General features: G+C 40.5%; 1 protein-coding gene across 8 annotated transcripts in view; it reads right to left on the bottom strand.

The window, feature by feature from the left end:
* mast3a (microtubule associated serine/threonine kinase 3a) overlaps positions 1–16,556 on the bottom strand; it is a 74,167-nt gene extending 57,611 nt beyond the window's left edge. The window contains exons 1-6 of one of the 8 annotated variants that reach the window (XM_081598782.1): positions 16,217–16,556; positions 12,191–12,222; positions 4,941–5,026; positions 4,207–4,279; positions 725–745; positions 468–549 (exon numbers count right to left, since the gene is read on the bottom strand). In XM_081598782.1, the coding sequence (XP_081454908.1) occupies positions 468–549; positions 725–745; positions 4,207–4,279; positions 4,941–5,026; positions 12,191–12,222; positions 16,217–16,276 (354 nt within the window). In that variant the 5' untranslated portion in view covers positions 16,277–16,556. Of the gene's footprint in view, positions 1–467; positions 550–724; positions 746–4,206; positions 4,280–4,940; positions 5,027–9,447; positions 9,886–12,190; positions 12,223–16,216 lie in introns of those variants that run through there. The other 7 variants (XM_017310045.2, XM_008433454.3, XM_081598784.1 and 4 more) reach the window with 7 other exon arrangements.
* Between the last annotated feature and the right edge of the window lie 1,391 nt (positions 16,557–17,947).

Here is a 17,947-nt window from a genome sequence, read left to right on the forward strand (position 1 = left end):
CAGGCCCAAGTACAACAGCTGTAAGAAGCTTCCAGAAAGAAAACGACAGTTTCTAGGACGTTCAGCTTAATTTAAGACCGTTACAAGAATTTAGGCATCAGTACATAAAGAGACATTTAACGTGTTGTAGCAAAGTTTTGATATGTCAAATTCTATCCATGACCTATATATGGCAAAACATTGATCATTTTATTCCTCAAAGAGAGACTCTATTCTGTAAATGTACTGTACAGTTAAGTCGATATTTTTTAGTAGATTTTCTTTCTACTGTGAGTAATCAGAGCAGATTTACTACTCAGCCAATAAGCACCAGAGGTTTACAAGATGGCACGGCCCAGCCATCTGACTGTTGCAATGAGTGTGACTAACACAGGAGCTAAATGCTCCCCTGGTAGCAGTTTGGCTAAATAGGTTGAATATCTGATGAAGAGCATCAGACACAGAGTGATGTGTGGAGCTGAGCTTACAGAAACTGATGAACTGGGGGCGTTGGTGCAGTATCCAGAGGAGGGAACAGATGCCACAGACCATCGTCGCCCATCCGCCCTGCTGAAAAAAAGCAACACGACAAGCAGCTCAGTGGTCGCACCTGAAACCTTCACATCCTGTTCATGCTCTGCACTTCAAAAGGTTCTAGAAGCATTTCTGAAAAAACATCTTTCCATGCAGGTTTAGGCTGCGTGCAGACAGCAGTTGGTGCGCCGACCCGTCTGTGCTTTCTTACCTTTCGGTGCGGGCCAGCTGGCTACAGACACAAACAAGGGAGGAAATGCAGAGAAATAAAATTAAACAGTGTTCATGGTAGAGGCAGTCATTGTGTTGTTCAGTGTGTCCCAGCTCACAGCCAGTGGCTGGCTGATATGGGAGCTTCTCAACACCCACCCAAGCTGTTGTCACACTGCAGCAACCAGCTAGCTCATGCTTTAGCACTGCATCAAACACACAAAGAAAATGGATTCCTATCCTTTCCTGCCCTCAATAAATCTTCCGCACGTCTCCTCTCACTTTTCCTTACTCTGAATTCTGAGGATGTGACCCAGTTTCACTCACTGATCCAACCCAAGGTGACACAAGCTTGAAGGTTTTGCAGTGGAGACATTTGGCTCAAATCACAAGAAAAGGTTCATGCGCATTCCATTTGCCATCATACTTCAAGGGTATTTACATAATCCATCTTCTGAAGACATTTAACAAATATAAAATATAAGTCCTTTTCATCTACCTGATGTTTACGTACATCACTGAAAGCTTCGTCTAATTTAGCGGTTCTCAACGGGGGCGGTACACGGCAGGACCTGGTCAATGACCTGAATAGAGCTGGGACCACAGTCTCAAAGAAAACAATCAGTAACACTCTACGCCGTCAAGGATTAAAATCCTGCAGTGCATGCAAGGTGCCCTTCCTCAAGCTAACGCATGTCAAAGCCAGTCTGATGTTTGTAAATGACCATCTGAATGATCCAGAGGAGGAATGGGAGAAGGTCATGTGGTCTGATGAGACAAAAATAGAACTTTTTGGTTTAAACTCCACTCGTCATGTTTGGAGGAAGAAGAATGATGAGTACAACCCCAAGAACACCATCTCAACCGTGAAGTATGGCGGTGGAAACATCATTCTTTGGGCATGCTTTTCTGCAAAGGGGACAGGACGACTGCACCATATTGTGGGAAGGATGGACGGGGCCATGTATCGTGAGATTTTGGCCAACAACCTCCTTCCCTCAGTAAGAGCACTGAAGATGGGTCGTGGCTGGGTCTTCCAGCATGATAACGACCCAAAACACACAGCCAGGGCAACTAAAGAGTGGCTTCGTAGGAAACATCTTAAGGTCCTGGAGTGGCCTAGCCAGTCTCCAGACCTGAATCCAATAGAAAATCTTTGGAGGGAACTTGAAGTCCGTGTGGCCCAGCGACAGCCCCGAAACCTGAAGGCTCTGGAGGAGATCTGTATGGAGGAGTGGGCCAAAATCCCTGCTGCAGTGTGTGCAATCCTGGTCAAGAACTACAGGAAACGTCTGATCTCTGTAATTGCAAACAAAGGTTTCTGTACCAAATATCAAGTTTCTTTTTTCTGGTGTATCAAATACTTATTTCACACAATAAAATGGAAATTAATTATTTAAAAATCATACATTGTATTTTTGTTTTAGATTTCATCACTCACAGTTGAAAAGTACCTATGATAAAAATTTCAGTCATCTACAAGCTTTGCAAGTGGGAAAACCTGAAAAATCAACAGTGTATCAAATACTTGTTCTCCCCACTGTATATTTATTTCTTCCATATTATTTTTCATGTTAGTGTTAATGCCATGAGGCCGATGACTTCATGACACTTTCAATTTGACTTAGTAGGATTTGATTAAGAACCAGATTTGCTCTTTGTAATTTATGTCCAGTAAAACTATTAATCTATAAATCAATAGACAGGTTGATATAAAGATATAATCCATGTTCCTGTCCCACATCTGTATGGCATTAAAAGGATCTGGAACTTCTGTTTTTCCACTGAAAGCTCTAGTTTCCACAGTAAATGCCATGTGGATGAAATTTTATGGATGATAAGCTGATGTCCCATTCTCCTGAAGTGAGCACAGAGCTGCACCACCAGAAACCGACAGAAACACTGAAGAGAAGAAGAGCTATGATTAATGTAGTTACAGTTCTATCCATGTTTTAATGTTACAGAGCTCAGTTGTTTTGCAAATATATCAAAGTTTAAACTGCCATTGTTGTACATCTTTTATCTGGTCATTTTGTGTAATATTTAACACAAAATGGCACAGAATAAGAATATATTTTTCACTGATTGGCAGCTGTTAGGCCTACCGATTTTAAGTTGAATGTCCATTGCATTTTTTGTAGACACCTGTGAAAATTTCTATTAACATGACTTTTTTGTTCTCTGGGAAATTGTTTTTGATGATAAATACAGAAACAAGCATAAAAATCAAAACATCTACAATAATGATAGTAACATTAATAATAAAATAATTGTCAGTGCAAAGTAGCCTACAAATTCTTTGGTGGGGGGCGGTGAGGTACCTGGATAAAAGCTAGGGCGCTGCCTCGAAAAAGGTTGAGAAACACTGGTCTAATTGCTCAACAGCTTTTTGCATGTTTGAACTGGTGACCCAAAACTAGACGCTAAAATAAAACTAGATGCTAGAAAGTTTCCCAGCATTCTCTGTTGAAACATATGCTCACTGTTTATTAGAAACATCCAACTACATAAAGCTCCTGTCAGTTATTTTTCTTGCACTAAAACATGACTTTCCTCTCTGCTTAGGCAAGCCAGCACACGTACAGCTAATCAGTGCTAGCATAACAAAATCACAGCAGAACTTGTGTGTTTACAAAACCAGAACAGCTGGCGTTGAGGCAGGCTATGTCCAGGATAAATTTAATACTGAAATTTAATCTCCCACTCAGCTGGCTGAAACTTCCCCCTCACTACAAGAAGCACAAATGTGGAATTCTGGAAATATATTACTTTGGAAAAAGTTAAAGAGCCCCACCCATCAACGTTGGCAACCCTGTTTAAATCTGTAGTTTAGTAGTAAATACCGTCCAGCAGATAGCTGCATGTTGGCTACCTGAGCAGATATACTTTTTGTGTTTGCTTTTTTTAATACACTATTTGTTAAGTATTGTCAACAATGTCTTACAATAATAACAAGCAGGTTATCAAGTTTTTATATGAGGGAACCCTGATTCATATTCCTCATACCATGACCATCTCATGCTGGATCAAGCCTAACAGACTTCATTGCTAATATGAAACAGGACTGATTCCAAACAAGTCCTGCCCGGACCGTGAAGTTCCACTGAAACACTGCCAGCTGCTCATTGGTGCAAAGCTATTATCCGCAAGTTGAGAAGACGAGGAAAAAGAAAAGACCTGTGTAAAAGAAGCATAGCATGGCCATGTGATATGAAAGCCAGCTAACTTTCTTCGGAAGATTTGCATGAAACCATCAATAACCAAGAAAGGAAACCCTGTGTAGTGGTAATGGTGACGACTTTATATCTTCTGATCGATCAGCTAACACTTTTGTCTGGTAAGAAACACAGGGGTAATTTTACCAGTGGCTTATTCTTGAATCAATTGCTTGATTCCCAATTCCCAGTTTGAACTGTGAGAAAATCTGCTGCTGTGATGTGGATTTGCATAAGTGGAATTGAACAATAAAAGCATCTGATTTACCTGCGGGCGAACTGGAAGTTGGAAGAGGTGCTAGTGGAGATATTCCTGGGGCTTTCTGAGGGACTACTTCCAGCTGGAACAGACACATCAAATCTTACTTAAAGGGGCAGTATTATGTATTTTCCAGGCACACAGTGCCATATTATAGCACAATCAAGTAACTATGTTAACTTCAGTTGTCATAAAAATGCTATCTGGTAGCAGTCCAGCAAGTCTAGGGGTCCCCAAAGTCAGTCCTTGATCCTGCATGTTTTAGTTCTCCCTGGTTTAATGCACCTGCATCAAATTATGGCTTGTTAAAAGGCCTAAGAACATTGACATGCTGAAAAGGTTTATACTACCACCAGGGAGAGAACTAAAACATGCAGGATGCTGGCCCTCGAGGACCAACTTTGGGCACCCCTGAGCTAGTCTGAAGGAGCTGAGTTGCGGGGGAATGGCTCTGTGAGGCAGCATCTCAGCTTGGAAACTGCAGCTTTAACATTTGTTGATACTAAGAAAAGCTGCATTCCAACCATATTTAACCAGCTAAATTTATGAGTAAAAGTGTGTTAAAGGAAGTTATGAAAAACAAGATAATGAGAAAGGGGAACCCGTCATTTTTTCCTAATGACACATGGAATCAAAACAAAGCTGAGGGAGCATGCATGCGACAGCACACATCAACGCCTCAATCCATTCATTCCAGACTGCCAAACATTTACGCGCACAAAGTAGAGTAGATAAACGAGTACCTGTTGCGAGATGAAGAGGTGAAAGAGGTCGCGACAGCGTGGGCGACGGAGTCCCGACCGCCAAACTTCTCCTCTTGTTACGGGAACTGAGAGAGAGCAGGGAATCAGGGATGAGAGATGAGATTAGCTCATGGTCCGCTTATGATCAACAAGTAGCACGTGGTGCTCACCCGTCTCATCAGCGCAGCAAAATAAAACGGCGTCAACCTATGAACTAAAGTGGGTTATGGTGATAAGGGAAACACCAGGTGCTTTATGATACCTGCAATTACATTTATAGACATGCAAAACTGGAGAACCAATATAATCATATTATCTCTTAATGGGCTACAATGAAGCCTATAACGGCGTTTTTCTGAGAAACATAATTCAATATACAAATAATAAATAATTTTAAAAAAAAATATATATATATATATATAGTAGCAAAAGTGTTTATTTTAGCTGAAGTAACCCACCCAGACCCATTAAAATCCTGACCCAGTAACCTTAAGATCAAAAGTGACTCTGTCCACTTCCTGCATGATTCCGCTGCATGCTCTGCCTGCAGGCTTTGTAATGCTTCATAGAAACTGTGAATTAGCTCTCTGTACATTAGTCTTCATCTCATTTCCAATTCGTCTCCATTTCAGCTTGGGTATAATTTGTGGAAAGAGGCTGGGTGTAATTATATGTTGCTTTCTGCTCCTTATCCTGGCAATGCTGGCTTTCTTTCTGGCGGCAATCTAAAACTACTGAGCCAACGAGACGTTAACAGAGTGCGACGTTTCTGGGTCGGTGCCGAGGCAGATTCAGCCACTTATGTGGTCTCAACCCCAAAAAGGTTGGAGAAAAATAAAGCAATCAGGAGCCTGAGTTTGCCTAAGATTTGTTCCAATTTTATTCTTATCAGACAAAATAAACAGTCTGTCCTAACAAAGAAACAGACAAGAATGTGCAGAAGTAGCAGTGCTGTATCACACCCAGACCACGTGAGCAGCTAGCAACTAGCACTTCCAGGTCTGTTTGCATTTGGACACAACACTGGACTGTGGGATCCTCACAAAAGGCCAGTAACGTTAGAGATATGAGTAAAATGTCAGATTCGATTAGTAGTGGATCTGAACCCACACTTTAGCACACCTCAACAATTCACTGTCCACAAAGGTGAAGCAGCAATTCTGTAGGAATCACTGGATCGCATGATTTTTTGATACAAACTTTGCTCAAAATTACTGCTGAAAATCTTTGATGAAACAATGACTATTCCCATGTGCCCTGCTAATCAAACTGCTTCTGTGTGTATCAATAGAAAAATCACATTTTACTCAGTGAAAACAAGCAGATAAAGAGGACAGAACAATGAAAAGGTTCTGGAATTGTGGCGCTCGTAGTGGCTCTGCTGTGTTAGTTCTGATTTGTTCTTTTTGTTTGACTTTTTATTGGTTGTGGTGTTGCATGTTTGGACAACCATTCCCTCTAGTTTTGGATGCTGTGCAGATTGAAGGAGTCTGCTCTCATTGTATTGTTTTACAGCCAGGAGCAGCTAAAGATCAAATAATACCTGAACTTTGACCCCAGAGGAGTTGAAAAGAAAGCTTTGTAGATGCAGAGCAGAGAGAAGGAGGAAGTTCAAACCATCCCTTCTATCAATCATAACACGTAAGCAGGGCTTAAAGTACAACGTCGCCCAACAAGGTACCTAGAAAAGGTAAAATAATCAAGAAGGTATTATTTTACCTTCTGGAAAAGGTCAAATAATATTTTACCTTTTCCAGATATTCTGTATGGCAAGAATACACAGGACTGTATTCTTGCCATACAGTCCTCTGTATTAATTATTGCTCAAAATGTTTTGCCATACCAGTTTATTCCTCTGTATTTACTTTAGTTTCTTAGTTTATTCTTGCATTTTGTTCTTCATTCATTTCCATTTAGTTTCCTTTGATTAGTATTATCTTCTCTTGGTTTATTGCTATGTCCACTTTGGTTGCTTTCCTGTTTCTGGATTTATTTTATTCGTTTATTGACCATCAGTAATCTTTACTCATCACCTGCTGTGCCTCCTAATCATCATGTTTCACATCACGTGTTAATTTTTCACTGTTCAGCGTCGGATTCTGTTTTTATGCCATAATTCACATCTAGTTTGTGCTCCGTTTTATGTCCCGCTTCCCCTGTTTCAGAGTTTTGCGCAATGTGCACATCGTTTTGTTTTTTTTACCCCCTAAGGTGCAGGGCGTATCGATGGGGAAAAGACAGACTGACATAAACCTTTTAAAACAACGGAAACAATTTCGGTATTTTGATTGTTGAAATTTAAATGTGCTGTGGTACCACTGTTCTATCACACCCGTTTCATACCGGACCACTTACAGCACCGGTATGCTGTAAGTGCATGAACCCTCTCCATCGTGATATCACCGATGGAGGGATTTCTTTATTTAAATGAGTTAATTTTTCAGAGGGATACAAAGTGAGGGTATCGTGATTTTAGTAATTACATGTTTATAAGAGCGATTTTCTGTTGTCCTTCCATGGAAGCGGGCAGCATCCAGACGGTACAATAAAACACTTTTTAATATAAGTTGCTGCTTTGACATGATCACAGAACTGCCAAAACATATGTACAAAAGTCCTCGATAAAACATCACTGGGTAAGACAAACTCCATCTTCTTTCATATCGCATTTGATTTAACCGCCGAACCGAACGCATGCGCTTCTTTTCTACAAAACGTTTTACAGCCATTGGTCAAGAACACGGGAGCTAGAATTCTGATTGGCAGACATCTTTGTCTATTATCTACAGTTTAGTTGAGGCGGGCCGTTTGGCCCAATGCTCGCTTTGCTTGAAAGTCTGGCCCCCAGACGGAGCTCTTTACGCCTAAGTTTCAAACGTCTGACTAAATAAATCTTCCTTATTTTAATTGTAAGTAGTTCTTTAAATGTCTTGTGAGATGATATACTTACCCATGTATCCATAACGACCGGAACTTGCAATATCCAGCAAGTTATTTTTGCAATTTACCGTCTATTAAACGAGTCCCCGGATTAATTACGCTCTCTGCAGCTGCAGCTGTGAAGTTGCCGTATTAACCCAATATTTGCTGGAAAGTGCAACGTCTCCCCTTTCAGAAACCGTTGGAATTTTTCAGATAGCGCTATGTGTGGCGGAATTACGGTACTGCAAATTTAGATGCGTCGCCGCCGACACGTTCCGGTCTAGAAGGGTTTTAAGCCCGGAGACTACAGTTTGGTTGAGGTGGACCGTTTGGTCAAAAGCCGGAAATCCGGCCCCCGGCCGGAGCTCTTTAAGCCCTGCGTAAGGATCATATCCAAGACTCCATCTCTAAGCTCGGCTTTCTGGCCGTAAGCCCAGACTGAGATTTAAGGAGGAATAGCAAAACCAAATGAGGTGGATTAGCAGCACTGGCCATCTGATGGTCTCCTCCAGAACATTACTGTGGAATATCGTCTCCGCTGCCTGGATGCTGAGCTGTTAACATAAGGCCGTCATACAGAAACGGTCTTCAGTTAGAGGTCTCTTCTGATACGTTGCAAGACTGACTGCTACCACAGTTCCTTTCTACCGACCGCATCTTCATCCACATAAACTCTTTCAAGATACTTGCATGATGTGATTTAGGACATTTAATTTTCCATTGGGATAAATAAAGTATTCCTGCATTGAATAGAGTTGGTCATGTTCAAGGAAATCCCAACGTTTGCCTAATGTGATGTCACAAGAGGTGGAGTCTGAGGAGGGCAGACTTTTTCTTTAATGGATAATGATTTATAACACAATAGCAATATTAACAGAAAACCATGGCCATGGCATGTTGGCCAGATACTACGTCTAAGAGAGATTGTAAAGAAAAATAGGGGTAGTATCTTTAAATTTGACGTTTGTGTCTGCTTGAAGTAGGGAGCTCCATTTATTATCTGCAGTTTATAGAATCAATAATTTGCATTGGATGATTAAATCTAACAGCTCTAGAGGTAACTACAACAGTAAATACAAAGATTAAGAAACGTAGCAGGGATAATGACAAAGAGGATCCTCTATAGATCCTCGCTTGTTGACAAAGGCAGGCAGGTCCTTCAGGCATTACGGGCCAGACTGTTAAGGTTGATCGCATTTACCTGACAATTAAAAGCCAAACTACATTCTCTAACCGCATCAACGACGGATATCGACCAGCTCTCAGTCTTTGTGTCGCTTTATGCGACAGCTGGCAGCAGACAATGCAGTCCGTCTGTGCTAAACACACACATGCATACACACACACACCAAGTCCTAACAGGCCACGTTTCTCCGTAGGAAACAAGATCTAGGGCGGATGTAACCGACACTGAATGACTCCCAATAAACGTCCATTTGATAAATGTAGAAAAATACTAAAGAAATGGTAAAAATACTGCTTTTGTATGCTGTGAATTAGGTAAGCGTTCAACAATTGGCTTGCGCAGCAGCGCTTCATAAAGACCACCGCGTATTTCTATTCCCAAACAGCATTCGTTCTTTACCTTTTCGACCTTCTCATCATTGCTCCAGTCACAAAACTGGTTTTGTAGCTGGGAAGAACGGTCCAGTAGTAGCTTTGGTCGGACATATTGGTGGTCACAGATAAAGCCAGTGAAAATATGAGAATCAGTGTCCTCTCATTGGAGTGGGAGCATCATGTTTAACAGTCTCTCCCTGTGACTGTGTTGCTGGCCGTGGTTAGGCCACTACGCAGAGTCCAACAGCGGAAACTCCATTCAGCTCCTGGACAAACTGACCCCAGACACGCGGCAGGGCAGCTCGCTTCTCCTGAGTGACTGGAGCGGCCATGTCCGTTAAGCTCAGTTTTTTATCTCGGGAGCAGAATTTTAGTAAAGCCGTTTCTGTCGTCCGAGAAATGCAGCATCATACAGCGGTAGGTCCGTCAGCTCCGAGAGGGATACAAACTTTCCTCGCGCAGCCGCGAGAACAGGAACAACGGGGAGGCGGGACTAGTGGTGCTTTCAGGAGCTACTTGAAAAACTGGATTCACCACTATTCAGCAAAACAGTGTTCTTTGTAATTTTGTATTTTTGTGGTACACAAGTTTTACAAACCCACAGATCCTAACAGCTAAAATCATGGCTAAAATTATGTCGAGATTACATGGAAAGCTAGACGTAAAAGGTTTATAGCTTTGAAATCGTCAAATGTCCAAGAACACTGAAAGTTACTTTTTATCTGGATAAAAATGGCAGAGGTCTTTGCTTCATACAAGGCTCATATTTATCATAATTACCTTATAAACAGTCTCTTACTAAACTATTTATCCCCAAAAGCATTTTTAGATTTTCTCTCATAAACAACTCTGACTAAAACTGACTAAAGCAAAGTAGCTTTGCTATTATTAATTAGCATTATTAATTACGAATTCAGATTCGTAATTATCTACTGTGTAGAACAATATTTTGCAGCAATTATAACTGCAAGTCTTTAAGGCTTGATGTATCTAGAAACAGATGTTCTTTTACACAATGGTTCCAAAATACTTGTAAATTTAGTCACATTGGATGGAGTGTGTCTGTGACATCAAAATTAAGTCTTGCCAAAGAAGAAAAACTGGATTTATGTCTGAGCTTAAACTCAGTCATTTCAGCAGATGAATATTGAATCCAAACCATTCCAATACCGTTCTGGCTGCATGTGGGACTTTGTGTTGCTGAAGGATGAACCGACCCACAGTACAGGTATCTGTATCCTCTAACATGTTTTTTCTGTATGCCCTGTATTTAGCTCCACCTGTCTTATTTTGAGCAGTTTCACTTTTCCAGCTGAAGAAAAACATTCCTATACCAAGATGCTGCCACTGACATGATTCACCATGAGGAAGGTGTGCAGTGTTAATTTTCTGCTGCACCTAATTGTGCATATATCCATGCTCTTTCCATTTTCAAATAATGGGTGACTGGATGTTTAGATGGAACAGAGCTTGGTGATATTTTCAAAAGCCCCCTGATTTAAACTTCTCCACGCTTTTCTCCCTGACCTGTCTACTGTGTTTTTTGGTCTTCATGATGCCATTTGTTCTCTAAAAAAACTTCTCTTGCATAAAGAGAACATCTGAATTTATATTGAAACTGAATTACATACAGGTTTTTTTTACTAGGCAGTTTCTGATCTTAGGCAGTTGTACTCAGTTTTATCTAAGGGTATAAAAGGGCCAGATAAAAGTACAAGCTAAATATTTTTCAGTTGCATCATATGTAAAAACAATATATTGTCTTCCACGAAAGTTTGCGGTTCGAAGGAGGAGGTTTTTATTTCCATTTTATTTATTGTTTTCGGTTGTTTTATTTATTGTTTCAAGGTATTTAAAGTATCTTCCAGTTCTAGTGTTAAGTCTTTTTTTTTTTTACCAAATTAAATGTTTATTGAAATTAAACTTTTAAGGGCAAACTTTCATTATTATGCAATTATCATAATACTACTTTAAAATATTGTTTATTGCAATAATAACTGGGACAATCTATCATCCAGCAAAAGTTATCATTTCAGGCCTAGATACAACAAATAAAAATCAACATGGTGTTTGTCGGTCATCGTTTTTTTGAAGTCATCAAATCAATATGTTGCTTGCCTGAACCACCTTTGTGACCCAGCATGGCCAGTTTTCACAATTCCTTAAAATCAATTTAATTGTAATATTTCTATTCTGTCAGAAGAACTGTGCAACAAATCTGATGTTATATGCTCTACTCAGATTAGAGGTAGCTCATACATCGAGGTTTGTCTGGCTTGGCAACAAATTCACATGCGACTTCCTTCATGCTGTTTACATACGTCATTGTTCTAATCCTGACGTGCAAAGTTGAATTCCGACAAGAACCAACCTTGGGAAAACCCACTGCTCTAATAAATGGAATTGCATATCAAGTGCAAATATTCCTGTATCTATCTGAGTTAGACATCCAGCAACTAATTTTCAGCAAAGAGAACACTGAGCTTATTATCATAAAATGATCTCTGAACTGCAGGAAGCAGAGATGTTCTGCTCTAGATTTTTTTCTCTCCGTTTGCAAAAACCTGTCTGGGCAGTAAGACAGCTCGGTCTTTCAGGTACATTCAAACCTTCTTGCCTCACCAGAGGGTCAAGTAAACAAATAATTGGTGTAAGTGAGCACAAGAAAGCTGACGGTGATAGTGATCTGGCTGATCTGGTTTGAGGGGGGCAGAAAGGGCAACTGAGACTGACAGGGTGTACAGGAGAAGCAAGACAACAATACTTACACATTTCCTCTGCGTGGAAGGCTCAGCTCCTTCTGGAATAATGATTGAAAAGAAAAAGGAAGAAAAAGTTAAATTAGTATCTACTAAAGAAAAAAAAAAGCATTTCATGAATACCTGTAATCCAGATATTTTTAATATTCTATTAATTTAATATTTCAAACCTTGATGTTGACACCCCATGAATAAGATATTTAACATTTTTAGAGTTTTTAGAGACAGACTTTTTAATCACTTTTTCATGTTCAGAATACAACATTCACAGATTGCCATGTCTTTAAATATCATGCAAGAGGATTGTCATCTTGTGAGGGATTTTGCTGCGAGAGGATCTGGTGTGCTTCGCAAAATAGATGACCATGATGAACGAACACCATGCTGACATATTTATGCAACATTTCAAGACATCAGCAGGGAGGTTAAGGCTTGCCAAATTAGTTGCCAAGTGGCTTAAGGACAACTATGTCAACATATCTGACTGAAAATGTCTGTTTAATGTCAGACAGAGAGGAAAAATACAGAGGTTATGTCTTTTTTTAAACATATGTTGATATTTTGTTTCAACCACAGACAGATGTGGGGGAAATAGTCTCTTGACACTGTAAAACATGTCTAATGAGTTACTTCTTCTTTGGATTATTTCTCTTTCTGTGAATACGCTTTTTTTTATAACCCTCTTTGCCCCGTTGAAAAATACTGACGATGTGAAATCTGGAGAAATGAAACCCGTTTAGAGCAACTGGTTACTCAACATTTAGGCTGCATTGCATTTAAAACCATCATTGTCACACCAATAACTCCTCCCACAACATCATTCTTTGATAAATACCCACACATGAATGCCTATTTACACAGCAGTTCTTTGTTCACATCTCACCAAGAAATGTGAACTTTCAGAACATGAAGCTCTGATCATGGAACCAAAGGGGCATGGTGTACAGACATGTTCCAATGTGCTGCTACACACAGGATCCCACCCAGCTCCCTGCAGGAGGGAAGAAAAACTGCTGGCTGACAGTGACTGCCATTGGTTTTACTGTCGAGCTGTCAACATAAAGCGCCAAATCTTAGATGTACATGCAATACATATGAGAGAAAAAGGGATGCAGTGTTTTGCTACTAATTTTCAACACTATGACAATGAGATAGCAAGGTCCAATGAAATCACATTTCACAGCTTAGTAAAAAGTTTTATTTAAAAAAATGCAGAGAGGGAAATAGGTCAGCTATGCTAACTTGACTTTGACAACTTTAACGTGTAGATGTGTTGCAGAATTCGGTGTGTTTCGGTTTAGTTAAAAAATAAAAAATATATATGTATAATAGCAGGGGTGCCCAAAGTTTGTCCTCGAGGGCCAGCATCCTGCATGTTTTAATTCTCTCCCTGGTGGTTGTAACAACCTCCTCAGCAAGTCATGTTCCTCTTAGGCCTCTAATGAGCCATAATTTGATCCAGGTGTGTAAAACCAGGGAGAGAACTAAAACATGCAGGATGCCGGCTCTCGAGGACCCACTTTGGACACCCCGAATCTATTGAGAAAGTGTTCTGCTGATGATCACCATCAATTATGTAATGAATTGCTACTGTGTACTATGTTTAGATGATCACTTAATAATGGCAAAATAAACATCAGGCCTGAAAGCATACAACAGACTGTGTGTGGGAAATGTTTCCAGAGTTTTTTATTGTTGAATCCTGATAAACTTGAACGTAATCTTTTTTCTGTCAGCTAATAAAGCTGTTGCCAGTCTGTTATGGCAACGGGTCTCTGTGTAGCATGGCCGACATAGAAAAGAGAATACGAGTGGTTCTGAGTTCAATGGTTTGTCCGCATTAACTTAACTTAGCTGTGGTGCACTACACTAAATTAATAATAACTACATCTCCAGGTTTCATTTGGTTAACAGGATTGTTCTAGCACAGTGTTTCTCAACCCTGGTCCTCAGTGCCCCCTGCTCTGCATGTATTCCAGAACAGCTTATTCAAATGATTGCATGACCATCAAGTACTGCAGAAGCCTGTTAATCACCCAGAGATACAATTCAGGTGTGTGGCAGAAGGGAAACACCTAAAACACGCTGACGACCAGGGTTGAGAAACACTGTTCTAGTAGTAAAAGTAAAAGAATAGTCTTTTTCCCCTCCAGTATTGTTCACATGCATGAAATTTCCAGATGAAAACAATGATATGTAACATCTCCAGAAATCAGCAACATGCACCTGAGCAATGAGCATACAATACATGTTTGGGATGTGCCCCAAGTTTGGCTAAGCATTCATGCTGTTCAGATGTATTCAGTTCTTTAGATACAAGAAAAGTTGTGCTGCATCCTCAACAAGATATTGCCTACATCTAAGTTTTCTGGAAAACATTTGCTCAGATTAGACAGACCATGAAAATACACCAGTGGCTTTGATCTATTTGTACCTGCAGACTTTGTTACAGCTGCTGCTGTTCTTTGCTTTGCACATGGGCACAATACCACTCATTCTGCTGCCTCATTTCAACCTTGCAGCCATTACAGATCTGTGAGTAGCCCCAACCAGAAGCTGCATACCCTAGATTGAAAGTATAATTTAAAAAGGGATCAGTTGAGCAATATTGCACAATGAACTGCCTTGATGTAATTTCTGATAGGCTGTTATAATCAACATGTGATGTGTTGATGCATTCTTTCCATGGCAATTATATGTCCAGTCGTGTATACATGGTATAGAATTTAGTGGCTGAGATGCCAAATCATGACACAACAATAATATGACATTGCATGTTTTCCTAACATTTTGCAGCCTTAATCAAAACAAAGAAATCAAGTTCATCGTATAATAAAAAAGTAAAAGCTGCACACTGAGCTTGGTTCTGCTGGAGGTTTTTTTCCTGGTTAAAGGAAGTCATTCCTCTCTATATTTTATTTGGCTGCAAAAACACTTCATTACTCAGTTTCTAATGCATTTATATTATCGCCATTTTAAATCCATTTTCATGAGAATTTATTCTTATTTGTTTATATCTTTATTTTGTTTGCTGTTCCTAATATTTTAATCCATTAGCCCATTTAAAAATTAACATGAGTCAAAGACAGTAAAAAGCTAAAGTTGGACTTATTCATCAGATGGCTGCTTTCTGTCATTCCCACTTGTTTTCTTTCTGCTGCAGTGTAAATATCATTTGCTACAGCACAACCCAGTTCTTTTCAGAACAAGTGGGCCTTGTAGCCATTAGTGGCACGAATACAAATCATACTCCACAACTACTGCATGCAAGTCCAGACACATTAAATAAGACTTTCCTGGTTATGACACTTTAGCAATGGCTGCTTGAGGCCATCGGAACACATTTTCTTTGTGATTAAACGTATTTAAATGAATCTATTTCTGCATAGAGACAATGTTTCGACTCAAACCACCATCCACATTCACCAGGACCAGGGAGGGTTGCACCTAATCTAAATACCATGGATGTATGCAGTTAATGGCTGGGAAAATCCAGTTTTGGAGAGCATTTCATCACAAAGCCATATTCTCTCTGGAGAACAGACCATCTTACCAATGCAGCTCACATGTACATTAATATAAGAGACAAGAAGGATTCCCATTTAGAATGCTCCCTAGCAAACATGGCACACAGTAAAAAGATAAAAGGGATTATTCAATCAATCCCTTTCACAGGGATCTTTTGGGGGTTGGGGGGTTGTCCCGATAACCAAGGCAACCACATCATCGAAAGCAACAAGGACAATTTTAGAATGAAGAAGGAAAACGGTGTTGTCAGACCTGACTGATCCATTTCATTGTTTACTCAAATCAGACTGTTAACCCGTTCGTTTAGTTCATTTGTTCTGATGATCGGAAGAGAATATGATCTGCTGCTATAATTAATATTTCTGAAAGATCTAATGATAAACTGTTAGTGAGCTACTGAACTAGAGAGTAAAAAACACAAATGAGTCTCTACACCCAGCATAGTAACCAAAACCATTCAGTCTGCCTGGAAACAACCGAACCGAACCGAGCCGAGGCTGTGTTTACCTGCAGCCCGCGGCGTCTCAGGATGTTCGGCTCATCCATTAGTGAAGAACAAAAAGACATTCAGTCAATCAGTCAGTCAGCCCATGCTGCGCTCTGTCCTCTGCGCGGAAGCTCGGATTCTGCCGTAGCCGCGTTAATGCTGCTGCTGCTGCTGCTCGGCCGCTACAGTCTCCAGCACCACCAGTAGCTGTTACTCTATTCCCCTCTTCCTCCTCCTCCACCACCTCCCTCTCTTCATCCCCCCGCGGAGAGCAGTACACAGCACTACACAGCCAGGACCCAACAAGGTGTTCGCTTCAATTATTTGATCAGATGGATGAAACAAAAGCAGGGGAAACGGAAGAAGGGGCGGGGCAGGGCTGACCTCAATTAACAAGAGAACACAGAGAGACAACAGGTAGGGAGGAGACTAGGGGGCGTATCTAATGCGGCTCTCTCAGTAAACGTGTCATATTACACATGGAAGTACTATCATTTCAGACTCTAATAACGGTGGACCAACCCAGTTCCTCATAGTAGATTGTAACAGTGGCTCCACTAAGGAGGGCCATGGCCCCTTAAAAACCCTGATATGTTCATACAAAGGCACAGAGAGTCATCTTCTTTAATACAAATGCAAAACTCAATTAGAGTATATGCACGCCCAGGGTGGCATCAGAAAGGGATGGGGCACCCAAGAACTAGAAGATAAAATATACTTTATTTGTCTCCTCAACATGTTTGTTACTGTTTGTATGCATGTAGTGAAGTGAGTTTCCCTGAACTGATGCTGGATGCTGAGTACTGGAAGACTACTCTCTCTTGACTACTACTGACTTTCTCTCTTGTTCTCGATGAAGGCAGATGCTTTTTTTCTCTGCTCCCTCCCTGCCCATGCCTGCCCTGCTTGCTCTCTTTTTGTTCTGTCTTTTTCTATATTTTGGAGCCTTTCTTTGCACATCCTCCAAATCTACAAATTATGGATCTGGTCAACCGATCTATCAATGCAATTGATCAAATTTTTGACGTCTGGGCACAGGAGAGCCCTCTAATAGCTCCCTTCTCGAGATCGAGCCGCATGTTTTGATACCACTTTTGTGGGGGTGCACGCAGCGGTACGAGCCGCATTAACAGTGACGGAATAAAAATAAATAAAGAAAGAAAGAAACATTCTATTAGGTGTAGAACAATCGGTGCCTGCAATGCAATGCATGGAGGCAGAAAGTCAGTCACTGCTCTCCCTGTGCATTACTATGGCATGCCCCAATAAAGACATTCTATGAGGTGTAGAACAATAGGTGCCTGCCATGCAATGCATGGAGATTGCTCTCCCTATGCATTGCTATGGGCAGGCCCCAATTAATTTTTGGGGGAAAGTCTTGTTCTCCTTGGTCACAAACCTCAAACCTACTGGCAGTCTATTTCCTCAGTCCTACTGGCAGTCTATTTCCACCTTGGGGTTGTTGTCAACAACCCCAAGGTGGAGTTGTTGACAACTTCTGGTTATCCTGCTGTAAGGAGCAGAGTATCAGATTCCTACCTTAGTGTTGCCACACTTTTAAGATTTTATTTTGTAAACAAAGCTATTCTGTGAATTTGGAGAGATGATGCACAAAATGTGACCTTTAAAAAGGTTTATTCCAGGCTAAATAAAAGCTAAACCTTTAAAGTACATTTTTATTGACTTTAAAACATAACACATCCCTAGGTTGGATGGGGCCCTGAGAAGGTTTACATTTTGGAGCCCACTTA

Source organism: Poecilia reticulata, chromosome 17 (assembly GCF_904066995.2).
Source record: "Poecilia reticulata chromosome 17, P_reticulata-male-v2, whole genome shotgun sequence".
Lineage (NCBI taxonomy): Eukaryota > Metazoa > Chordata > Actinopteri > Cyprinodontiformes > Poeciliidae > Poecilia > Poecilia reticulata.